The sequence below is a fragment of the Spea bombifrons genome, chromosome 2, assembly GCF_027358695.1.
Source record: "Spea bombifrons isolate aSpeBom1 chromosome 2, aSpeBom1.2.pri, whole genome shotgun sequence".
Classification (NCBI taxonomy): Eukaryota; Metazoa; Chordata; class Amphibia; order Anura; family Pelobatidae; genus Spea; species Spea bombifrons.
Window position 1 is genome coordinate 65,999,543 of NC_071088.1, and position 27,246 is coordinate 66,026,788.

Here is a 27,246-nt window from a genome sequence, read left to right on the forward strand (position 1 = left end):
CTGAATGCTCTGTCTACAAAGATCACAGAAATTACTAGTATTGTTGCATGTCGTCTATTAAATAGTAACAAAATATCTTGTTGGATCGCATTTGCATGTAGCAGCACAGTGACATGAAGAAAGGGATTAAAAAACTGATGTGTATTCTTTATCTATAAAAGTCCTGGCAAACTGTCCTTTGTATGTACACAATAGAGTCTTAATGATACGGCGATGTTGCAAAATGTTTACAGATTTGTCTCAGACGGTTGCTACACTAAGGATTTAGATGGCATAACAGTACATACTAAAATCATACAGATGTCATCTCTCCCCAAACAATAATCAAGTCACGACAATGATTGCAACCTCAAAACAATGGTTTAAGTACATTAAATAATAATTCAAAAAGAGCTATTCTAGTCAAAATATTCCAACATATATGTTAATTACAAAAATAATCACACTTATTAACACCCCCCCAACGCATGGACACATCATACATGAAAACTGTTTAAACATGTTAAATGTACTTATTTAATATCTGACCCACTTCATTATGCATTATAAATGACCAATACTAGCAAGTTTCTCCCTTAAAATATACAGTTGTGAGAAAAAATTCTATAAACCTCACAAATAAAACTTGGTATGCTATTCTTGATAACATGATATGGGTGCATATTATACACACAACGTTAGTCTTAAATTTCCTGAGTATTATACATTGTTGAGATTGTAAAGACATTTTACAATATTTATACAATATTTCTTACAAAGGGAATCGGCCCTTTTGTATAAATAGGTGAGACGAAATGTTTTCTCCGCTGCACAACATACTGACATTGTGACATGTCGCCTTTAAATTTTGCTGCTGTTTTTTACCTGAATGTGCTTTTCTATATGAAATACATTGTGACAGCTCATTGTTGCTTGGGATTTGCACTGTAAAACAAACACTGCTACTAGAAACCCGCACAAAGCAGGTCCCACACAGCAGTGAAAGGGTTAAGGAAATGTCGCATAGTCGAAATAAAACATACTTTTCAATCAGTCACAGGGCTGTTTTAATCTTCCACCAAGAGAGCTAAACAGTTTATCGAGAATTTCTTGGGCGAGACAGAGAATGTGCATTAAGGGCATTTACTACCCAATACCATTATATTGTAAACACATTTATCTGCGGATACATCACGACAGAAATTCCAAGTGCGAACATGAGAGAACACAATGTTACTTATTAGATTGTTTTCCTAGATTAAGGTTCTCGTCCTCATTCTGCTTGGTACTTTTTATAGTAAATGCACAAACTGGGATAGGGGGAAATTTTTTTTTTTTTTTTGCATATAATTGCTATTCTTTTATAAGCAACACTTTCAAGCAAAAAAGTGTCCAAAGGTAATTTCATCCTCTTTGAGCTCCATCCGGTATGTTTGGCAAACAAGTGTGTTGCATACCAGTGTTGGAATGGATCTGTTCCACGATACGTGTCGTATTCTCTGAGGAATACTTCAAAATGGAAAGTCCGTCATGGATTCAACTGCTCAGAAACACAATCAAGCTATGCTTGGGGAAAAATGGTAGAATAAAAGGCAATAAAGAAACCATGAATGGGATTCTACTGGGAACACCAAAATGATTCTTTATAATGAGGTGACTGGATGAAGCACATTTCGACAGACAATTGTTGACAGATGTGTTCTTCTTCTGAGCAAAGCAGTTTAACACATCATTAGTTCGTATCCAAACCCTAGTCCCTACATCCAAATATTGATAACGAGGCACAAGGAAATATTGGATGTTCAAAGAAGTGTCTAGTTCAAAGCAAATTCTACAAATACTCTTGTGAAACCATTCATTCCTGCTGTTAAATTGAATAAGCTGTGTTAACGCATTAGGAGTCTAAAACTATGTATTCTGCAAGAAATGTGTGGTGCAACAATGTCACTAAAGAAAGTTAAGGGTAAAACCTAATGAGCGGTGTCAAAACCGCTTTAAGAGCCCTGTGGAACTGTAGCTACAAACAGCATTTTAAAAGAATTTCCACTTCAAAGCTTCTTAGTATACACATTTCTTTGTTTAGGTCATTAAAAATATTATAAAAACAAAAAAAATAAAGGGCTTGCAAAAAAAAAAAAAACTAAACTAGAAAAATAAATACAGATTAATTCTCTTGGTTTTTGGACAGAAAACAAAAACGAACATTTATTACAAACTCACAGTTCTATCTGTTCAGAGGACTATTATGTTTAACAGCTGCAACATTTTAACACAGTAAAGGGTTGCCAAGTGAACCTCATCTACATTGTTATAACTTCATTGCTTAAATGTTCACATTGTCACATAGGTAGAAAGATGCGGCTGCCTGCTTATTTAAATGAGTATATATTGCCCTTTATTTTTTAAAGCACATGCACAAGGTGCACCTACACACAGTTAGTAATGTAGTAAAAATGGTAGAAAAGGTGGTAAAAATAAAAAGATGAAAGTGTCTGCTTAGACAGAAACATTGACCAAACAATATCTATATAGTTTTTATCGATTCCCATTCTGCCTCTCTTCTCAAAGGTCTTAGATAGTATGCTCATTAACAAAAAATATGTCCATCATCAGCAAGCTCTCATCGAAATCCATCCTGTTTATATGTTTATTGGGTAGCTACTACCCAATGTGACTGCTGGATGGTGAGTGGGCAGGAAGGGGACTTCAGTGCTTGAACAGGAATACGGCCTATGAAGATGTGTATAAAATTATTATAAAGGCTACAAAGAGTCTACAAGGAAGACCGTAAGTTATTTTTGTTACAGGTTTTTGAAAACTAGACACCATAGGGTATTTCAAACGCTGGTATTTTTTCACAAATTCTCAGGTATAAAGTTACACCTCCTGGTATATGTGTCTATAAAACAACATGCAACATCTCCCGAGTACAGTGATAATGGATTTGTATTTGAGGGCTAAAAGGCAACCTTTGGGACATGCACAATCCAGTTTTTGAACCTGTAATTTTGACATCTTGTCCCTCTGCCCCCATGTTCAATTTACTCTGATACATATATATATATATATATATAAAACTAGACACCCCAGAGTATTTCAAGTAGTGGTATTTTAACATGCACTAATTCACTAATGCACTAAGTTTGTGGTAGTCATTTTTGCATGTGTGTCTGTTTCTAACCACACATTGTACTTTAGGTATGAATTTAAAGCTCCGAGTATATGTCACTGTCAAGCAACACCCCAATGTGTGTTTGGGCAACATCCCCTGTGTACGTGATACTATGTGATATGCATGGGTTTGCCTGGTTGTTTGGGAGCTAAAAGGCCACATTTGGGAGATGTGCCTTTTTCAATTTAGAATTTTACGATCTGGTCATTCTGCCCCATATCCTATTTGGGACATATTTGAGCCCAATCAATTCAATTTACCTCATCAAACCATATATTTTAAAAAAAACTGGACACCCCAGGGTATTTCAAATAGTGGTATTTAACACTTTTCATGCACTAATTCTACCACCAACCTTTGTCACAATTTGTGGTCATTTGTGTATGTGTGTGTGTGTTTTGTAACACACATTGTACTTCATGTAAGAATTTACATCTCCTGGTATCTCCTGGTGATAAGTTATTATCACTGATTGCTTCCTAAACTCTTTTAAATCAGGTGCCCATGGCCATGTTAAATATGGCGGGCATTGATGCCCCAGGGAGGGGCCTCTGCTGCAGATTTAAGGTTATCTTTTATGCCTTGTATTTTCATTTATTTTGGCGGTTACAAGGCTAAATATGAAAGATGTGCTGAAAGATGTATTCAGCCCCCCCGAGTACAGCAAAAAGCCACATGCAATGATATAGTATGTTTGGACAATTTGTAATTCTGACAGATTACTCTATTTGCACAATTATAAGATGACCCTGATAATAACACGACCCCCCAAAATTAGAAAACAAGAAAAAGCCTGAATATAAGACTACCCTCTGCCCCCAGATATGCCTTTTAACCCCTACTTGCCACTCTGCCCCAGATATGCATTATACATCCATATATACCACTCTGCCTCTCTGACAAATTTTAACCCCCTATCCGCCACTCCCCTAGATATGCCTTATACACCTATATATGCCACTCTGCCTCCCTGACATACATTTTCACCCCCTATTTACCACTCCCCCCAGATTTGCCTTTTAACCCCCTATATTCCACTCTGCCTCCCTGATATGCCTTTTAACCCCCTATATGCCACTCTGACTGCAGAGAACCATTTAACCCCCCATGCCAGTCTTACCCCCCACTTACCAGTCTAATTTAAGAGATAATAAACTATGAATTAATCAACTAAAACAGACACATTGTGCACACAATCTGTAAAAAGTGTAATATCTGCATGCGTAAATATTTATTGTTTTATATAAAACCATCAAATTCTGTAGCGCTGTACAATGGGTAGACAGGACATAACAAGTAGCATGGATACAGATTAGAATCAGTACATAATTAAATTAGGTAGATTATAATAAATTAAGTAATTAAAATCAATGAGTTTAATAAAATGTATGAAATAAAAAAATGCTCAATATTTCATAAAATAGCCTCCAGACAGTTCTAATTAGGTGTGAAAATTAAAAAAGCACCAATTGATGACATCAAGTCTTCATCCTTTTCTTTTTCGTATAGGGGAGGGATTTTTAATGCAATGGAAAAAAAAAGGAGAATGAGGCATGTATACATCTATCTTGGAAAGGACAAAGGCCAAATATGGCTTGAGGTATTAAAGTGGGTAAAACTCATACTACTCATATGTAAATTGTGAGCACTGAAATGAAGCATACGGTCTGCAGTTTTGGCAGTTTTTTTCAGATATTTCAGAGAACTGTAACTGGAGACATTAATATAGTCTGCTACAAGCTTTAGAAAACTCAAATGTGGGAACAGTAAATAAGATTACAAAGACTTAATATCACCTCTGCTGCCAATAAAAGATTGTTTTTATATAAATTTAGATTTAAACTTTTTAGATTAACATTCAAGGTACTCTTTCATGATTCTTAGGAGTACTCCTAAATTTATTTTTTTTTTAAGAATTAGTGGAACATAATGTTTCACTTGCGATACGTAGGTGTAGTTTTATAGTCTATGTTTTGCCACATAGCCTCCTAATAATGTTATTCTACATCAAAAGAGAAAATAAATGTCGGCTATGTAAAAGCGCATACTTTTTCCACTGGTATTGTTGCCTGCTGAAGTGTGTTATCAGTGAAACCACTTATTCTATTCATTACCTAGCACTCGCTCTTGTAATCCCCTTGACAAGAACAGCACGAAAGGCTTATATAATGATAAAACCACTGCACAATTTGAGTGATGTCAACTGTAGTATGTGGCATCTTAGAAAGCTTTACAATTCGACAAATCATGTAGCACATTCACCCCAGGCCCATCTACTCATCTCAGCCTTATAGGCTTTGAGCGACTGTGAACAAGTGACTTGATTAAAAACTAATGCAACCAAAAAAAATCTACTGAAGAGAAAATTCAATCTGTGTCCAACGATGCAGAAGTGAAGAAAAAAAAAAATCTAACCGCTTCCCTTGAGGTACAACACTGTTCCATACGTTGACTGCTACTGTGGTTTAGGTGAACTTGTAAGTGCCACTCAATCTGACAAATCCCCAAGGTGATCGCTTCACTTTTAAAGCCTTCAACGTACTTTGACAGTGAAGTAAAAACTTAAAAGGTCAGCACTGCTTGCTAAGGACAAGAAAAAAAAATCAAAACAGGCAAATCAACCTGGAATGTAACATGAATTTGATAAGTAAACTAATGAAAGAAAACTCTAGTAAAAAGAAAAGTTTACCTATGTAGTATTAGTGCTAATAGTTACTTTTTATTTTTTTTTATTTTAATAAAACTTTTGACATCTACTCCAAAGTACATCAGAAGATGAAAGATGACGTCCAACAGTTCTTATTTCATTATCTGGAATCGCTAAGGGAAAAAAAGTCTGTTATTAAACACATAAAATCGTTTTACAAGAGGACTTTTGGTTCTGCAAATATTTTGGAACAAGAAAGGTCTCAATAAATATATAATTAACTATATTTTTACACAAACATAGGCTTAATTTGCTTAAAGGGCTAAAGTGGGAAAACACACTGTGAACTTTGCAAATTATTTTCGTGCACATTAGTCCATCACATCTGGGGTGTTGTCTCTTACGAGGCCAGGATTATCATTAAGAGAGGTAGTATTAGGAAAACCATTAAGTCATCCCATATAGTTTATGTATAATGCAAAAAAGCAGGAAGTAGGAGATCCCAGCAGGAGGTAACAAATAAAAGTTTTAATGCCTCAATATAAAAAATATTTTTTTTTCTCAAAATTGCAGGGATACACCTCTCACATCTGTGGCACCTAACACATTTTATTCTGATCTCAGCATGTACTCTAAGCTGTTGTATGGCTCCAACTACAATGGTAGCTACTTTAAGATGCAGTCAGTTAGGTGCAGCTACCTCAATGTATTTCATTAACACAATCTACAATAATGAGTATATAAAGGTAATAAAAAAATAAAAAGAACCCCAAGCTCTGTCGATTGTGAGACAAAAGAGGCCATTCTATGATACTGCTCCTAGTAAAGACCTGGATTAAAAAAAATAACCCAGCTACAAGTCATTCTACACGAGACACATCAAATGCAGGTGTCTCGGGTAGATATTACTCATGACGCCTATTGTCACGCCACAAAAATGAGAACCTTATTAGTGAAATCTGTCATTGTGGGGTGGACAGTGATTCAATATTTAAAGTCTACAACATTGACGATGATTGATGGGGTACAGAAAAACATTGCTGAGGTTGCCATATCTGGTCCATACTACCTTGCTGGACAATCCACTGCATTATATAACCAACACAGATGTACCAAAAAACACCCCAAAAACAATTGTCTTTTTTACAAAAAGTGTTGCATGGGATGGGAGGTAGGACAGCTCAGCATTTTAGTTTATCAATTTTCTTTTTAAAATGAAACTTTGCAAAACGAGCAATATATATCAAAACCAGCGTCTGTTTCACCTGCCAGACTTTTGAAGCTTATGGCGCGAGAGCTGGAGAAAACCTCCAGTCAGAAAATCCTGGCGCAGCAAAAACATTCCAATGCTTTGCAATAAAAAAAAATAAAAATTGAAAAACGCGGTATGATGTTTTCTGTCATTACTCACAAATTATACTTGTGGAAACAATCCATGGACTGTGTTCCATATACAATTTCCACACCTGCTCTGTGCTCATTTCTAAAGAGGAAATAATAGAACACCGGCTTGCAGAACAGGTGTGGAAAGCTCTGATGAATGTGGTTCATAGTGTTTGCCTTCAATGCTTGAGATTTAAACAATGTTTGCTAGCTGGCAAGAAGGACAGTCTATGATTTATGTATAGGATAAAAAGCCTTCTAATTGTAATCAGCAGGTCCACCATTTTTAGAAAAAATTAGAAAAATGTATAAAGAGACAGATTTCCAACTTGGTAGTGATTTTGTATTAAACACTGAACGACAAAGTGGCCGAGGTTTAAAGTGACTATCATGAAGTTGTGCGTGTTTATACATTATATTGAGTAGATATGTCATTTTTCAAAATCCTTTTAAAAATTCCGTTCAGGTAAACAGTATTTACAGATTAAAATTAGCAATATATGTAGTTGAGCATTGAAGTAGCATGCAATACCCGCCTATATATACCGTATGCCTATTATAAAAATGTTACCCTCAGCAGGTCAAGACTAAATAGTTTAAAAAGAGGTGGGAGGTAAAGACCACACAAAAGATATAATAAAGACTATAATAAAAAAAGTCATGTATTATTTAGATAAATCATACCAGTTTCTGCGATGCCAACACAGGGTAACTTTACTTACATTGTTTACTTAACAGGCCTAAATTTGTAAATTAATGTAATTATCAGCATACAAATTCTGTGATTCTTACTTCTGTGCATTGTCACCAAGTAATAATGCATTCAGGATCTGAGCACAGACAGAAAAATAAACATGGATTCTATCCAGTTGTTTTATTAAATAAAGACAATGCATTTATTAAATGTGACGGAAGCCTCCATCACTGGGACCACTGGAGAGGCCTGACTGCCAGCCTCCTCCCTATTGACTATGGGCCCTGGGTTTGTAAAGGCTTCTGTGGCTACCCCCAGCAGTATCATCTCATCACTGGCTGAGGGGATTATCTCCAGCAGACAGCCAGGATCTGCCACCATGGAGTGACCACCATTGTCTTAATTTAATATCAGACCCCCCCACCCCATTGTGCATTATTATGTTGTATAAATCAGTCCCCCCCCCCTCATTGTATTGTTAATCCCGTTACTGCCCCTGTTGTCTCTGGGAGGCAGATTAAGGGGGCGGTTTGTGTCCCAATATCTTGTTTTATGTAAATGTGTGTTTTGCTGGATATATCCAGCTCTGTGCGTGAGAAATAAATCAGTCTTCGTTTGGTTTTACCCTACACTGAGTCTCGGCTAGTGACTGGGGAACCGGGGAAAGTGTGATGTCCCAGGCTAAGGGAGCATAAGACAGCGGAGGTAGTCGGTCGGACTAACCAGCTCCATGACATTAAATAAAGACAACGCATTTGAGGACCCATTGGTCTATTATAATATATAAAATTAAGTGCCATTTTAAACTCTGAGAAAACAGCACAAATATTTGGGTGACATAAAACATAGCAAAATTATGATACAGATAACGTAATGATGGGTTTGTTAACAAAAACATTTAACAATGCTTTGTTTTAGTTTAATTGTAAAATGTGACAAAATAGATTTGCTAAAATGAAACTTAATGTGATGTAACTGAAAGGACAATTGTGAACCATTTTTTTTTTTTATTTCTTCTTATAAAGTATCCTTTTTTAATTTTTATGTAAGTAGCTTTAAAAAAATGCAAGCATCTGCTGTTCTAATCAATTGATCTTATAATTCCTTCTTCTGCTATTATAGGTCATTCCAGTAATATGATAACCAAAGCATAAAATTCCAAAACAAACACAATACAGCAGCATTGTATTGTTATAAAAAAGTTATCTTATTAAAGCATTTAATCTGGAAAGCAGTAATATTGGTGCCTTGCTGAATACATTTTACAAAAAGTATTGGAAATTAAGCAGGAATCAGTTAACTTTGTTGAAAGAAGCGGAACACCCCCACCGAGAAATACTGTTAATAGAAACGTAAACCTTTGCAAAAAAAAAAAAAAAAAAACACGTTGATTAAGTACAATTAAGCATACTTTCTTCTTTCACATCATTGCTCATCTGTTTTAGGTCAAAGTAACCTGAGAAAGGTGAAAACAAAAAGTGATGGTTGGCAAATTTAGGTGGATCTGTATTATTTGTATTTAGCCTCTATAAAATTTCGAAGAAAAGGGAACTTCATTTCCATTTATCTCAGGTAAATGTAATAAATTTTGACTTTAACTAAACAAGCCACAATTGGCTCCAAAATTTTCCTACCACTATTTTCAGGTCCCAGAGGTGGGCAAAGGAAATCCTGGTCACAGCCAAACCAGTCATATATTTGGCTCTGCCGCAGATTTTCCTACATGTAAGCCAATTGCTAGTGTATCCAGATTTTATCTCATAAAATGAAGTTATCATGATTGTGTGGCAGAGGTCCTCCTACACAGAGGGACAACTACATAGTTGTCAGTGGCAAATGTAATCATGGTCATATATTATTACTTCCTTTCATATAGTGTATGTCAGACAGGGGTGCATTAAGTTTTCCTTTTTTAAAAGATTTATTAATGCAATAAGATCAGTAACATTTGCATCACTAGATTTTGGATCAAAAACAGTGTTTGGATGTATATGGTGCTTGACTCATTGATGCCCTTCTTTCAGCAGAGTGAGAGAGATTCATTTGCATTCCTTGTCATCTTCTTCTTGCTTTTCTAAGGCTATTCATCTTACACTGGCTTGGTAGCCTTCTAAATACTATGCCATGAAGTCAAAGTGGTCACGAGCCAACTGTCTCTTTATATTTATCCTGAAACCCTCTGCCATGACCTGGGAGCCGACAGAGCCTTAATAGGCCTAATTATGATCTGAAATGGATGGTCAAAAGACATGACGTAATATATTAAAAGCGCAACATAAGTACAGTGTTATAAAATAATTTCTATTTCTTTGCTAATGTCATACTATTCTATTCTGCTTTCTTCATAGGTAATCATGTAGTCCATGTGCACTCCCTCATTGACAAATCTTTGTCCTATGACTCCTTCAGGTTATAATTAAACTTGGACTGGAGTACATCCAAGTTGGAGTACAGTGACATTTGCCACTGACAACTATGTAGCTGATGAATAAACGGATAAGGAAACAAATCGCCAAATGGTTCAGGCCTAGATATGTCACTGAGCTGCAGCTTCACTTAAAACTTTTTTTTTTTAATGTCGTAGAGAAAATATCAAAAACAAAATCCAAACATGGGACTTGAAAATACGACTGTACAATGCAGCCTTGGGTTTCTGCCACAGACCGCATTAAAGCATGTTTAATTGCATATAATCAGCAGGTCATAGATTACTTGTAATATTGATCATTAATTTGGAAGTGTGGAAAGGTATAATTATTAATAGATGTTCCAAGAGGAGGAAAAAAATGCTACAGGGCCTAAAGTACAGATGCTGGCTTAGCAATAATTAAGAGGCGCCATATTTTGAAATGCTTTTACAAATGTAGAATGTTTTATTGCACTTGCTGTAAAAATAATGTTTCATGCTCCTTTCACACGTATGGAATCTTTAGAAGTGATGTCCAACTTTTCGCTGGCGAAGGGCATAACTCTTTTAGAATCGTATACTTAATTATTCTAACAGGGTTCCAATCCTGAAGTCATTTAATGAAAGTCTCCGGAGTTCTCCAGCAGGCAAGGACTGTAGAAAAGCCTCTGAGAGCCTGGTCCATCAGTTGAACAGCCCTATTCGAGATGTAGCGCAACAGCACAGCAGTTTCGCCTCGCAAATATGCGCTCATTTACATACATGCAAGTCATACCCCCAAATGATTGAGTAGTTGATTCTATCGGATTCTGATTATTTCTAGGTAGAAACTGCTTCCTCGCCATTAATCACGCATAGAGCGCTGATATGCAGCAGAAAGCCTTGTCAGTACAGGATGTATGATAATGTAATAAATTAGTTACTAAACAATACAACATAACAAAATATAAACAAAACATGCACTGGGACATTTGGAGCCAAGTGTCTGTATGGCTGCAATGTCTAAGGTTACATCAGGACATAATTATTAAAAGAATCTTAAGGAGAAATATAGGTATGTTGCTGAAATATGTGAACAATGGTCATTTTTAACACAAACTAGATCCTGATTCATTTGTATTGTCTTCTGAGCTGGTATGGTACACAATATCTGTAACTTTGTGTTGTGTTTGTGCTCCGTGATTAAAACAGTGCACAAGAACTGCTCTTTATACTTAAGACTTACCTACACAAAATAAATTACAGTATAATACAGTATAAATAAATTGCAGTATAATACAGTATAAATATTATATTCTATACAATATTTTTATAAGCCTTATTTCAGTGCACTTCTTGGCAGAAAGCATCATATATTTCATCAAAGTATATTCACCAATTGATCATGGTTGAATTCCATACAGTTATATACAATTACAAAAGGAATAGCAAGTACAGTATTTTTGACACACTCGCTATAACATACGACCCGCTGCAACATTACAATAAGTGACTTACACAGCCCGATCAGGATAAATCATTTAATGTTAATGTTTGTGATGAATTTTAATATTCTAACTTGTTGAAAAGCAATTATACTAAAGTGCATTAGGTGACATTCTGTTTAGGATAAAATGCCATTTGAAAAATGACAAAAATGAATCTAAGTTTTGAAAACTAAATATAATTTCACAAACATTCCAGCTAAATTAATAAATAGTTACCTAAAATGAACCAAATATTCAAAATGATTTTGGCCACGTTTCCTTCCTCTTTGTATGATATCATCAATTTCTATTATTTTTTTTATTTTTTATTATGCATACCCCCTGAGTTACTGTGCATTGATAAACATTGCAGTGGATTCAGACTTCAATGTTGAAAGAAAAATACATTTTAAATCACAAATAAAATAATAGTGATACTCACTTGTAGATCTTTCACATTAGGAAAAGGAATTCCCACAGTAATTACAGCACGAGCATTGTCATCAGAGAAGTCCAACCCTTCACTCACTTTTCCTCTGCAGACAGCAATAAGGAGAGCACCATCTGGGAAAAGAAAATCAGAAACACTTTAGTCAAACCATAAAAAGACTAAGCCTAGTAAATCTAGCCTTTTTCATTAGTGCAGTGTTCACTGCACCTAAACGGGTAGGGTGAAAGTCCTAGGTACCATCTCAGTACACATTTTTGGATGTCAAAGATATATTAAGCTTTTTTTTTTTCTTTTTTCAAAACCTGTGGTTACATATGAATAAAGTGAATGCTGCTATGACACAATAACTGCTAAAGTACATATAAAAGCAGGGTCAGCTTAAGAATCTTGTTGCAGACAAAGTTAAGTACTCCTAGAATTCCTGCACTGTGGTCAAAAGCAGTGACACGACGTTTTATTATTATTTATTGTTTTATATAGCACCATCAAATTCTGTAGCGTTGTACAATGGGTAGACAGGACAAAACAAGTAGTATGTGACATAACAAATTGACTTACAGAGACAACAGGTGAGAAGGGCCCTGCTCAAACCTCAATGTATTGAAAATAATCTTAACATTGATCTTTACGGCTATGAATAAACTGCATGTATAAACATTAAAGGCCATCATTTCATGATAGAAGCAATAAAGTATCCAGGGGGGTCCACCCCAGTGCCACCCACCAGGCTGGCATTGGGTGTGCACCCCTCCAGAGACAGACTGTAATATCCACCGCTAGAGGAGCAGGCTCGGTTGGGGAGATCAAGGATCGCCCTCTAACCAGCTTAAAATCAATCAAGGGAGCAGGAGACCTCCAATCCATTCCAATGTAATGTCTGCCTCAGTAATGATATCAATTATGCTGTACCACTGTCAATGTCTGCCTCAGTGTATAGTGATAGTAGTTATGTTGTTCCACTGTAATTTAGTTACATAGTTACATAGGCTGAAAAAAGACATGCGTCCATCAAGTTCAGCCTTTCCTATATCTGTTAATTTGTTGCTGTTGATCCAAATGTCTGGCTCAGTGTATAACGATAGCAATTACGATGTACCACCGTCAATGTCTGCCTGAGTATATAATGAAGCAGTTATGCTGTGCCACCATCAATATCTGGCTCAGTGTATAGTGATAGCAGTTATTATTTATTATCTTTTATTTATATAGCGCCAACAATTTATGCAGCGCTTAATACAATACATATATTCAAGGGGTATGACAAGACGGGAATTTACAGACTAAGACAAACCGATACAGTAGGTGGAGAGAGTTATGATGTTCCACTGTAATGCCTGGCTCATTGTATAGTGATATGAGTTATGCTCTTTCACTGTAATGCCTGGCTCAGTATATAATGATAGCAGTTGTGCTGTACCACCGTTAATGCCTGGCTTAGTATAAAGTGCTAGGCATTATGCCGTACCACTGTCAATGTCTGCCTCAGTATATAATTATAGCAGTTATGCAGTTTTAAAGTGTGGGGGGGGGGGTGCCACGTAAAGGATCTGCCCCAGGTGCCAAATACTCTACGTACACCCCTGGATAGTAGAGTGGTATGGTGTTTGGTGAAAATAAGTTTTGTACCGTTCATAAATGAGGCCGTTGTAACATTGCTGTGGTGCTTGTGTTTAGCTGTAATTGTCTTCTTTCTCATTTAGTGTACCCACATAAATTATATATATTTTTTCAGGTTTTCTTTAGACACCATTATTTTTGTCATATCATCTAACAGAAGGGAACCAAGAATTGAAAGAGCTACTGTGAAACACCACCCCAAGATGTGTTCAGCAACAACTGATACCAGTACAGTGATACATCATGCATAAATCTGTTGGACAAAAAGGTTGTTTGGGGACTAAAAAGCCACATTTCAGAGGTGCACAAATTCAGTTTGGGACATCTTTGAAGCCTTACTTCATAACGACTTGGTTCAAAATGACAATCATAGAAATTCTATTAAACTGCGGTGTGTGGCGCCACTGTGGTGGAAACCAGCAGTGCTAGCTTTTGCTGACACGGGAGATTCCAGGCTGTCATCAGCAGAGAGATGTTCCTGCAACTGTAAAATAGGCAGGACATACCGGTATGGAACTTCTTGCCTCACCTTTTATGGATGCAACAATATGTCCATAGGATAGGAAATGGGTTAAAACATATAATATAGTAAAAAAGTGTGATACATTTCTAAATTAAAGATGGAACAAATTAAATGCAAAGAAATAAAAATTTGCAATTTGGCTAGTTTGAAATAGATCTCTGAAGAAGTGGAGAAGAGTGGCACTATTATATAATCTATACAGTCTTCTAGAAAGAAGAACTACCAACAGGATCTCACTTAGCAAACTGCTAATTGTTTTGACTAACGATCAGCACTTATGAATACACATGGAGTGTAGATGTTGGCAGTTGAACACAACTTTGTTTCTGGCTTTATTTTTTGTTGGTGGGGCAGTGTTAATCTATGTGTGATTTAACTTGTGGCATACAAAGGGGAATGAAATTACACTGTGCATCCGGCACACAGTAGCAAGTGAGAAGTACATTTAATTGAAAATTACCTTGGGTGGTGTGTTGGGGAAGGGATTTCATCAGTGGCTAGTAAAATGTAGCAAGGAAAAAGAGAATGGGCCTAACACATGAATGTATTATGTGAAGAATGTATGTAATGCTTTAGTCAAACTGGGCACAGGAGACATTGAGAGGTAAAGAGGTGAGACACAGATGAGCTGAGGAAGTGTTAAAAAGGCAATGCTTTAAACTTACTAAACCAAAGAAGCTTTGCAGGAAACACACAGCATGAGGAAGCACTGTGGCCGTGCGAAAACATGTAATAAACATTTGGAGTTGCTCTATGCTGACATCTTGCAAAGCCTCGCGGATAGATCGAAATGTTAAAGTACATAAAAAACATTGTAGGCGATATGTGAAGGCACTGTTGGTGTTTGAGCCCCTTACTCTTTAATTCAAAGTTTTATAGTATGTATAAACATGCCTGAATAGATTTTGTAAGTGGCGACATTTTCAACAGAAAAGCATATAGGTACTAGGAAAAAGGTCTTCAATACAAAAAAATACATTAAAAACCTCTCACTTTAAGGTTAAAACAATACCATCATTGTTATGGTGACGCAAAATCAAGAGGTCACTCTACAAACAGAAATAACCAAATTTGACTGAAGACTACTACATTGTACACTAAATGTAACAATGAATTTGTTCCATGGATAAAGCCTAAAGAGAACTGCATGTTTTGATGTAAGTGCTGGTATTAAACAGTGTATAATATTATAAAATGTTGCTTTTCTTTCTACACGTTATAAAGTTTGACTGAATGTTACAGTGTTAGCAGTGGATAGCATAGCATTAGACAGCAACCTTTAACAACTACTTGGGTCTCATCTTCAGGCATATAAAATACTAACACCATAAATACCAACAGAAATACCACCAGCTGGACAAAATAACCCAACTCAACATGGCAGAATATTTGCCAAAAGCATTTACAAATACATATTTATAATGCCAATACTCTAGACAGGTTGTGATATTCTTCAGAGTCCAATGTCATAATAAATTAACCTTCAAGTGCCAAGAAAAGGTATTTAAAAGAAAAATACATACACAAGTTCTTGGTAGACCTCCCTATATCATATCATCTGTATCATGTCCTGTTTTATGAAATGGCTGATTTAGTAAAATCTAACCAAAAATGTTGCTGGTGCCTTGCAAAACAGTAAACTGCATTATTCTGCAAAGAATAACACTTCCAAAATGTTCCCTTACTGATAATATTAATATAAGCACACTCACCTTTTTCTCTATTGTAACGTATTGCGTCATAGTACACCTGCAGTAGTTTGTCAAAGTCAGTCTTGTCTCCTCCTTGTGGTTCTTTAATGACTGTCTTGATCCTCTCCAGATTTTCCCATAGGCCTGTATGCATCCACCTGTCTTTTAATTTCTCCAACATCTGAAAAAATGTACAAAAATCAAAAATGGTTAGTGATATTTGCATTCATGTCTGCTAAAAAATAAAATCTGCTGAAATCAAATGTATCAATGATATGGTGATTTTATATATATATATATATATATATATATATATATATATATATATATATATATATATATATATATATATATACACTCCTTATTTGTAGTGTGTACAACTTTACAGACTGGTGTTATGCTTTACTGAGTTATGAAAGGTATCTGGAAATTATATTACAACGCTAAGTCATCTGCCAATAAAACTGTTACAATAATGAGCATTCTGAGAATTTTACGATTGTTGCGAGACTACAAAATTATCACTCCTAATAGGCTGTAAACATACTGATATGTAACATTGCAAAGCTAGCAACCTGTGAATCGTTTCTGCTTTGTTGCAGAAGCATGGTAAAATGATTTAAAAGCACAAATTATTCCCCAGTACATTTTACTTAGCTTTTACCTTGAAAAATCTACTGGGCATTCCACCAAATTTAAACACTTAAAATAGTTTACCCTGCCTCAGTGATACTTAACAGGAAAAAAACCCACAAAAATATAAAAAGGTATATATATAGCTATCTATCTATCTATCTATATATATATAAAAACAAATAAAAAACAAGCTGTTACACTCTTCTTAATAAAATCACAGTATCAACATTGTTGTTAGTACAAAAAGTCAGAGAGTCTCAAAGGAGAAGCATTGATCTAAACGTCTTTTGCTATGTAAGGCTCTTCATGTGTATGCTGTTTAGATTTTCTTCATGGATAAACAGTGCTTTGAAATGAAAGTGCTTAATAACTGGGATGAAACAGGGTTGAAGGGTCAAACAGAAGTTTTATCAGCCCTGGAAAATAAAATAATAAACTTTACCAATACAGCCGGTCAGAAGACGCTATGTTTCAAGCACAAATTGTGAATTTACTGATGCATGGTGGCATGAGCCACCATTAAAGATTTTAAACACATTCTTGTGACAACAAAATAGACTAAGTCTTTATAACCGTCTGTTGTACATTTAAAAGCCCATCGTGCAGGGAATGGCTAGTTCAAATTTGTCACCTACACTTCAAATTAGTATCTAGGCATAACTTAATAATGTAACCTGTGACCTTATGTAAAAGTCAACGGGAAAAAAATCTGTGGAGCTTATTGTACTTAACATACATCATTCACATTTCTCTTTATTCAGCCTTCAGCGATAAATCCATTTTTTTTTTATTAAATATCAGGACATCAATTACACGCGCACTAAACAATATTGTTTAACTATATTTTGCAAAAAGGGGTTTACCTTGTGTGGTTTTTTGACATATATACAATGGTGATTTTAATGCAAAGTATTAATAAACAAGAAGCGATCAACAGTGGCAGTTTAAATGTATAGAAGTCTAAAGTGCATATATTTGTCTATTAACTTTATTGCCAGGAAAATAAAGGATCAATAGGAGACACTGAATTGCAGTCACCCTCACCTAATTGAAGTAAAATCAGGCAGTGAAGACAAGATTCCTGGGTAGATGGAAGAAGCTGTCAGCTTGAATCTATGTTTGTCACACACCTGGACAACTTATTCATTGTGAAAATAGCCATTGACGTTGCAATGTCACCAAGCCATAGAGCATAACCAGGACAGATGTAAGCAAGAAAACTGCTGCTAATGCAGGCACAGATCTTTGGAAAGGAATACATATAATACTTTGTTGATTTGCTAAACAAAAAGTTATGTTCTCAATGGCTCCACTACCTTGTAGTCATTAATACTTCTTTCTAAAACTAAGAAGCATGTTCACAGATAAGCAGTGAAATGCAGCTGCATGATGATCCATATGTCAACTCATGGATATCAAAATTCATCAGATTATTAGCAAGCTTAGCCCTTTTCATTTTTTTAAATTGTACATCAAATTAAACACATTGAGCACAGCCTGTTTTCAGCATAGCATGGACAAAGTGTTGCAGACTTGCCATTTTTAATTTGGTCACAACTTCTGTAGACAGGATGATAACATAATTAAAGTCTTATGCAACACCTATGCTAATGTCACTGCCACCAAACGGACCTTTCTTTTCATGATGAAACTGCCTCCAGTTAAAGATAAAACTGCACAGGACACCAAAAACATTTAACATTATAACAACCCCAATTTGTGAAGGAATGTGAAGTATTTAGTAAGACACCGGTCATCAGATCCTTGTTAATGTGGAAGCAAAGTAGGTTGAAATACATAACTGCAACATTTCAGGTGCTCGAATGAGGGGTGTGAAAAGTAGCAAAGTATGGTCAGTGCTCACAGTACATATATATATACTTATGAGCCAAGTCCTAGAATTAGCGCTGTATCTTCACAGAAATCCTTGCATTCTAAGATTTAAAATACCAGTGTTTGAAACACCCATGGGGTGTATAGTTTTTCAAAAATGTATCATTTGATGGGGTAAATTAAATTAGTCGGGTTCAAAGATGTCTCAAATAGGACATGCACACAGGCTGATCGGATGTCAAAATTAAAACAATGCACACCTGCTAGATGTGGCCCTTTAGCCCCCAAATAATCTGACAAATCTATACATGGTGGTATCATTGTACTCAGGATATATTGTCGAACAAATTTTGGGTTGTTTGACAGTAACATATACCAGGCGCTGTAAGTTCATACCTGAATGTGTGTGGGGAAAAAAATTAAAAAAAAGGAAAATAATTACTACCACAAAGTTTGACAAAGGCTGGTGGTAGAATATGTGCATAAAGATAGTTAAAATAGTAGCATTTGAAATGCCCTGGGGTATGTAGTTTTCAAACATATATGGCTTGATGGGGGTAAATAGAACTGACCAGCTTTAAAGATGTCAAATAGGACATGGGAGCAGAATGATTAGTTTTGGGAAAAAATTGTTTTGAAACAGCAACATGCTACTTGTACTTATTGCCTATAACTTGTAAATAAAAAAGCAAAAAAAACAAAAACATTGAGTATTTCTACTCAGGACAAATATTAGATTTCATTTTTTTCATTAGCTTTTGTAGATGAGCAAAATATATTTTTTAAATAAAAGTCCTTTTTTCATTTTCACCATTTATTTTTCAGTAAATCAAATATCAAAATAACGGTATATAAGGAAAGCTCTTCTTGTCTTACAAAAACATATAATTTGTGTGGGTACACTGAATGAGAGAGAAGAAAATTACAGCTAAAAAGGAGCACCTCAAATGTTAAAACAATGGTCACAAAGGGTCTAAAAATTAAAAAACAGCTCTGTCCTTAAAGGGATTAATTTGCAAAAGAAACAGAAAGGTGGTTAAAAGATAGAAATTGTATGCTGGCACCTATCTTGAGGCAGGGACATGATTCAATAGATATGATCATTCCTTCTGGTGTTTTAATTGCTTAACAAGAGGTATTCATTATTTTTTTTTTAGTAAAGGTTATGATCCTCATTTCACTTAACTACTTCTTTTCATGGCATCGGTTCCAGGACTGGCATTACCAAAGTTTACTGAAAAATCATTATGACTTTCCCTAGTTTGTTTATGTTTTACCTTTTTGGCAGAAAGTATTCCATTATAACGACCAAACAGTTTAAATAATACAAGTGCTATTGTACTTTCCGCATTCTGTTATCAGTCAAATCAGCTGCTTGCTAGGGGGATAACAAAGTAACGATTCCCATACTGATGAAGTGTTATATGACAAAAGGTACCAAAAAAAAAAAATTATTGAAGGCATGCCATTCTCAAAGGCTTTTTGGTTACGAACAAAGAATTACTTCATAATTATAAAATTCAATGTTGTATTTAAATAGCAATTCCATACACAATACATCATTGTTTCATGTGGCTTTTTAGGGCGAGCTTCAAGCCATTACATTACGCCTTAGGGTTTCAAGCTACATTTAAGCGTATGATACCAATGACAAAAGTCTACGTATTACTAAGCATATCAAAAAGATTAAAAGAAATATTAAGACTTGTGGACAAAATGTGGTGTATATTTATTTTTTTCTACAAATATATTGTTTAGTGGTAAAGATTAAAGGGGAGCGTTCTCTGCCCCAGCTTTTAGCATGAGTAAAACTACCTATTCCTTGTGCTTTTTTGTTCCTTCTCCTGGTAGCTTTTCTGGAGACATTTTGCTTAAAAATTCTCCTCGGTAAAGCTGAGTTTGGCAGCAGCACTGGAGTGGAACAATAGGGGTTGTAGCTGGTGCAAGGTCCCTGGTCCCTCACTCCCAAGAGGCCAAGTGAGTGAGATAATAGGATCTGCAATCACTGGCCCCACTTGAATAATGGAGGCCCCTGCATTGCGGGAGGACACCTGTCAACTTATGGACACCAGCACCACAAACAACCCCGGGCAATTTTCCAGCACTCCAACTTATTGAGAGACAGTGCAAGGACCAAGGCAGCTGTCACCAGTGGCTGGACTGCACACTTCTGAGTCAACAAAGGTGGGGTGTGTGCGGTAGCGCTCTAGCAAGTTCTAAACACCCCAACCTTGAGTTGAAAGACGTTTTACCTAGGACAGTCTTTAATAGGCTCAATATTTTTATACTTCATATTAATCATTTTAGTAGCTAAAAATGAGAATGATGGTACTGTCCCTTTAACTGGACAAAGATTACTGCTTCTTCGCAAATAGTAAGAAAGCTAAAAAATAAACAAGCAAAGGCTTAAAACCATTAACTTTTTTCATATATCCAACAATTTAAGATTGGTATGAGAACAATGAGAACCAAGCAAAAGATACTAAAATGAATTGATACATTATGTTCTTATTATATAAATGTGTTTGTAATGATATTGAAAAGTGGAAAAATATGTCCACTAAATGAGATAAGAAATAAAAACAAGATACAAAAATTCCTGTTTATTACAAAAAGGGTAGTGTTTGCAGAAAAAAACGCTTACTCGTACATAGATGTTTCTTCTCCGGATTTTAGATTGTAGTTTATTAGGTGTGTGTGGAACTGTTCCACACAGCTAATTTTATATTTGGTGCATCCTTTACATTATTGATTTTCTTTTTAAAATAATGTGGTGTCTTATATATGTGTATTTGTTATTTACCTTAATAAAAACTTTAGGATGCTTATTTGTTTAAGGAGAGTTGTGTCTCATATGTTCTTTAGAAAATCCTTGCAAAATATGTAAAGGTACTGTTACAATTTTGATAAATACTGCTGCTATGTTAATACATAGGATGATACTTTATCTAAATCTACCTTATAGAATGATGTGGAAATGCTCGTTCACCAGGCAAAGTGCCCATATGACTAGAGGCTGAGAGTTATAATACATGCCTAAGGGAAAAGCATATGACAAGGTGTAGGGGATCTAAAATCAGGCTGGGGATATTACATGGAAGCTGTGACAAGAACAAGGGATATAAGAACACGGGGAACGTATGGAGAACGCATTTCAAGAAAATTATAGGAGAATTTCAGAACTGAGGCCAAAATAGTCGGGAACATCTCCAATTCAGCTGTTAATCCAACTTGGCTGTTTTGGCCTCAATTTTGCGATTCTCTTGCACGTCCCTTGAAACTCAAACCAATTAAGAAGATTAAATTAAACAAATAAAAATGTAATTTATTTATTATCGCATTTATTGCAAAAAAAAATAAAAATAAATGAGGGAGCTACAAGCTAGCTTGCACAAAGGCCTTAGCTCACTAGTTTCTCTACTGCAGCAGCCCATGAAAGAGCATCTTATAAATATACTTATAAAAGTAAAGTCCTGACGTTCCCTACATTTTCCATATCCACCTTTACAAAGACTGTCTGAAACGATCACCAACTTTGTGCGAGTACCCTAAATGAGAGAGAAGAAAATTACAGCTAAACACAAACACTGCTGACGCTTCTGTGAACATTTACATTTTCCCAGACACAGCTATGCAGAGTCGCTAACTTCTGATTGCCCCTTTTGGTCTATGCTGTCATAAAGGAGAGCAAAAACAGGAGCCGGTCAACATCAAACCAGGTCAGGACCAAGAAGGGTGACAACCAGAGGAGAGCTTACAACAAAATCAATTAATTAATGGAGCTGGGATAGGTAAGTACCATCCAGAGAATTATCTTCTGCCTACCTGTTGCTGAAAGTTGGAGACACCAGCTGTGTCTGCAGGAGTTGGCAGTGTGGACGTGCCAATGACCAACCACATGAGTTTCTGTTGTTGTGACTTGTGGTGCCCTTACTGGCAACCGAGGAAGACGCCTACAAATTGGGGCTCCTTGGCCAAGTACATGACAGTGTGCTGATTGATATATATAAATATTCTGATAGTTGATTATTCATGTATGACTTTGTCTTTCCTATATTGACAGACTTCAATTGCTCTCCTGGCTTGATGATCTGGTTGTTTGAGTGTGTCCCTGTTTTCTTGAATACCACTGGAAGAATATATCTGGCTACATATCACAGCATTTGAACCATTTTTGAAGACTCTGTAGCAGTGGAAGTTACTGCTGTTACATAGTACCAAGCAGAACACACAGAAGGAAACTAATTCATGTGCGGGTTCAGACTAAAGTATTAAAGGGGGGATTTGGTACATTTGTATATGTCAGGCAAATTGCGTTTGCTTCTTCATGTTTTGTACTGGTTTAAACTGCTTGAGGTGGTTATTGGCATTCTTTCAAGAAAGATATAATAATTAAAAGTAAAACCTCAAGTGTGGCAAAAATGCATCATATTATAAACAGCATTATGTTCGCTCCATGCGCATCAAAACAAGATAAAAGGTGAATAATTTATTCTCATATTTTGAAGAAACAGCATGCATCACTCAGCTCAGACAGCCGGGTACTTCACTAGCTTGATTTCTCTTCTGGGACAGTGACAAAGTGCCTTCCACCAGTAACAGAGGGAGGCACTGAACTGTGATCACTGTGCCATAAATCAACACTGTAGCCTACCGGATGTCTCTCTGGTACAAACATACCATCAATTTTTCAATAGCCTCCTTAAATAATGAAAAGTTTGAACTGTGACAACAGTAATGAAAAATGAAATATTTTGCACGCCAAATACTGCACAAAAAATTGCTCTTAATATATTGCTCCCAGAAAAAGCACTGGAAGGGAAAAATAATATAACCTCCGTTACACTTCTTTAAACACGGACGGTGATTGTCCGTTTTACAATTAGAAAAAGTTTATTTCACAAATGCCAAATTTTATTTGTGGTTCCTTGAATCTGAGGGGCATTATGCAAAGATTTTGAACGAAACTTTTATTTGAGCACATACAAAAATAAGATATCATTTAAGCAGACCCGTCACCTCAAAAAATAAAATAAAAAAAATATGAAGCTACATATTTCTTCTTAAAGTGAGCAAACGTTTATAAAATACCAAGCACAAAAGCAACACACTTAATATGAATTACATATCCACACATGAATATCATATCCACTATATAGCAATACACTTAAGTAACAGTAACAATTTCTCAGAATACACTGTGGAATTCTTTAGTTGCTTCTTCTGAACACTGGCTGCAGATCCAGGCTACACTAGTGCTACATTACTATAAGGTGATTCTCTGATGGTCTGGACATGTTTAGAGGAGTCAAAGAGAAATTTAACTATTTAAGAGACAAATAAACAGGGAGGATAAAATAGCCAGGTAAAGCAAGAGAAGAAATCATAAACCAGGAATAATTAAATCAGACAAATGAAGGTAATTACATAAATGAGGATAAAGATCTAGCCAATCGCTTAAATAAATACTTTTGTCTTGAGGAACAAAAGATAAACACGAGGGACCCTTGTTAATAAAGAGAAATAGGGTGACATGTATAACAGGGGTGTTTACAGAGGAAGAAGTTCTACGTTTATTCTCCAAAGGAAAAATGGGCTACTCCATGGGACCCTTCATGACCATGGCTGCAGTGCTCATGTTTAGTTGTAATTTTCTTCTCTCTCATTTAGAGTACCCACACAAATAATATATTGATTTTTTTCTTTTCAGGACAAGAAGGGCTTTCTATAGATAAAATAGTGAAAAAATTAAAACAAAGAGTTTTTCTGACTTTTATTTGACTACAAAAGCTAATGAAAAAGTATGCTAAATAGATTTGAATATTTGTCTAAAAAGTATTTAGAAATACTGCTAGTATTTTAACTCTTTCCATGCATTAATTCTACTACCAGCCTTTGGCAATCTTTGTGGTTGTAATTTTTGTTGTTGTAAATGTCACTGTCAAAAAACACGCCAACATCTCATGAGTACAATGATACCACCCATGCATGGGTTTGTCTGGTTGTTTAGGGGGTAAGAGAGTCACATTTTGGAGGTATGCAAATTTGTTTGTGAATTTTTACATCTGGTTAGCCTGTGCCTGTGTCCTATTTGGGACATCTTTGAAGCTGGTCAATTCAATTTACTTATCAGGAAAGTAAATATATGTATAGTTTGGAGGTATGAAAAGAGAAACAAGCGTATTTGAAAAGAGGACCAGACCAAGAACTGATAGGGGTCTGAATCCCTTACATAAACAAATCTGGGCAGACTGGATGGGCCGAACGGTTCTTATCTGTTGTGAAATTCCACGTTTCTGGGTTACTATAGTTATCATAAAAAAGGAACATCTATTTTAATATCTTTAGCAAACATCTTAAAATCATTAAAAAAAAAAAACAGTTCACTCACTATTTCTTAAATGGAAATGCATCCTTTTCTAAAGCCAGATTTACCAACTTGGCACAGGTGGCTACGAAGGATTAAAATAAAAAAATAAAAAAAGACAGGGACTCACTGTACAATATTGCTGAGTGGACTGTTATGAATGGAACTGTTACTTCTAAGAAGAGCAATAAGCAATAACCAAGTATCAATCTACTGTCGAATATTTTGTACCTAAAAGTGACTTGAATGCATATACCACCTATGCTAAATGTTCTGTATATACATTTAATACACATTGTTAGGGGGCAGCTTCAACTTTCATATAAACACAGACTTTGAGGGCAGATAAGTATTATTTAGCCCATCAAGTCTGCCATTTTTTTACTGCTATAAAAACCTTAATTATATTAAGGATAGCCTTATGCCTATTGCTATTTTAAATTCTTCTAGCGTAATAACCTCAACTTGTTCTTGATTTACATAGCAAAATATGCATAATATGCATTAGCCTATTTGTGTGTAAATATAATCAAAACATCCTCTTAACCCCCTTAATGCCATTGGTGCCTTCGGTATCAAATGGTTAACCACTTGAAAACATTATGTTTAATGCCCCTATCCTTGATAGCAAACCTTTATTAATAGTAAATGAAAACACATTTTATTTTATGCACACAACTCACTTTTTTCACGGATGTAATATTGAAAAATAAATTGACACTATGAATCTGTATGATTTGCTCAAACATGAGCTTAATATAAGAATTAGAAGGTGTGAAGTTTGCATCAGACTCCATTATTTTACAAGACTATTAAGTGACTTGATTTATTTGCTAACCTTAATATTTCTTAGTTTGTTGCAAGGTTTCTTATTCACTGGCATTCAACAGGAGTACTGGCTGACAGCACAAGCTGCCACGGTTTATGGCTTGCATTCGTATGCCATCGAAAGAGCAAAATACTTCATCTCAGCTGTGTGATAAATCTCCTTAACATACAACCGCTGCTTAAGTGGTGGGAAAAAATGCTGAAGCAAAACTCATTAAAAGTAATCAAGGTGGAATTCAGACCATGTGTTGAAATAAAGCTTATATTTTGTGCTTTCGTAACAACAAACAGTACCACATGCAAGTGAATATAATGGCATTATGGTTAATTTCCCCCACATGCTATAAATATTATACTTGAACGTATCAAAATGTAATAATCAAACATTCTGCTCCATGTGAGATGTCCTCCCATATTAAAAGGCCTCTCTACAACTGAATTCAAATTTGATCTGGACAAAAAAGAATGTGTTTTTCCTATCAGATTCTACATCACTGCCAGTAGCATTCACCCAAAATTATCTTGTTCCCCAGCACGATTTCAATATTGCCTCTAAGAAATATGAAAACAGAAGAAAACGTTCTAAAACTAGTTGCCAATGCCATTTAATGGAAGATGAGCTGTAGCTGCGAAAACAATCAATCCATCTGTATAAACATACCTTTTATTAGTAAAACACGAGGAGAAAAATAACTTTGTAACAATGTATACAATATAAGTGTCTTTGAAGTGAAAGATTAAGTGTATTGTAGATTGTTAATCTGCTTGCAACTCCACAAAAGAGCCTGTAGCAGATATTTATGAAATGAGACAATCTCCAAATTCTGCAAAGACTGCTTCAAATATATTTTATTCTTGTATAGTGGTCTCACCACACAACAAAGAGGGACTGCAGCTACAAACTTCCAATTATTAGATAGTCTTGTGATAACTTGGTTAAAACATAAAAAATCATGGTTAGATAAGATACCTTAATACATTCCTGTCTCTCATACACATAACACATTCTCTCCCAGAACATTGCATATAGAGCAGGTAACTAATGTCTTCTATCTGACTGTTACATTTATATAAAAAAAATTCTAATACACAAGTGGTGCTGGCGAAGACAGCTAATATTACATGACATAAGAGTATGATTATCCTACTGGGCTTTTTTGGCTCCTTCAGACTCAAGCAATGCAGTACAATACATTTTATCATACAGCATGTTAAATGCTTTAAAAATACAAAGTAGAATTAAATACATATGATTTCCGTGTCTGTTTATGAAGATTTAATGGTTTTTTTTTTTTGTATTCATTTTTGTAATGCAATGTGGCTTCCATAACTCTGCACTTCAATTCTCACCATAAAATCCATTCCTAGTTGTAACTGATCCAATGAAGTCATAAAACATTTATTTCACATTGGAAAATTCAGTTTTTGGGCATAAGACACATTTGGCAGGGATAACTATTTTATCTAAGGATGACTCAACAGAGATGTAGAAATTGCAGAGACATAAAGTCGTGTATAAAGGAATTCTATGGATTTATCATCAGGACATAAT

General features: G+C 35.4%; 1 protein-coding gene across 1 annotated transcript in view; it reads right to left on the reverse strand.

Moving 5' to 3' along the window:
• BRIP1 (BRCA1 interacting helicase 1) overlaps positions 1 to 27,246 on the reverse strand; it is a 101,283-nt gene that overhangs the window by 11,378 nt on the left and 62,659 nt on the right. The window contains exons 15-16 of the mRNA XM_053454584.1: positions 16,052 to 16,211; positions 12,191 to 12,312 (exon numbers count right to left, since the gene is read on the reverse strand). Of these exons, the coding sequence (XP_053310559.1) occupies positions 12,191 to 12,312; positions 16,052 to 16,211 (282 nt within the window). The remainder of the gene's footprint in view (positions 1 to 12,190; positions 12,313 to 16,051; positions 16,212 to 27,246) is intronic.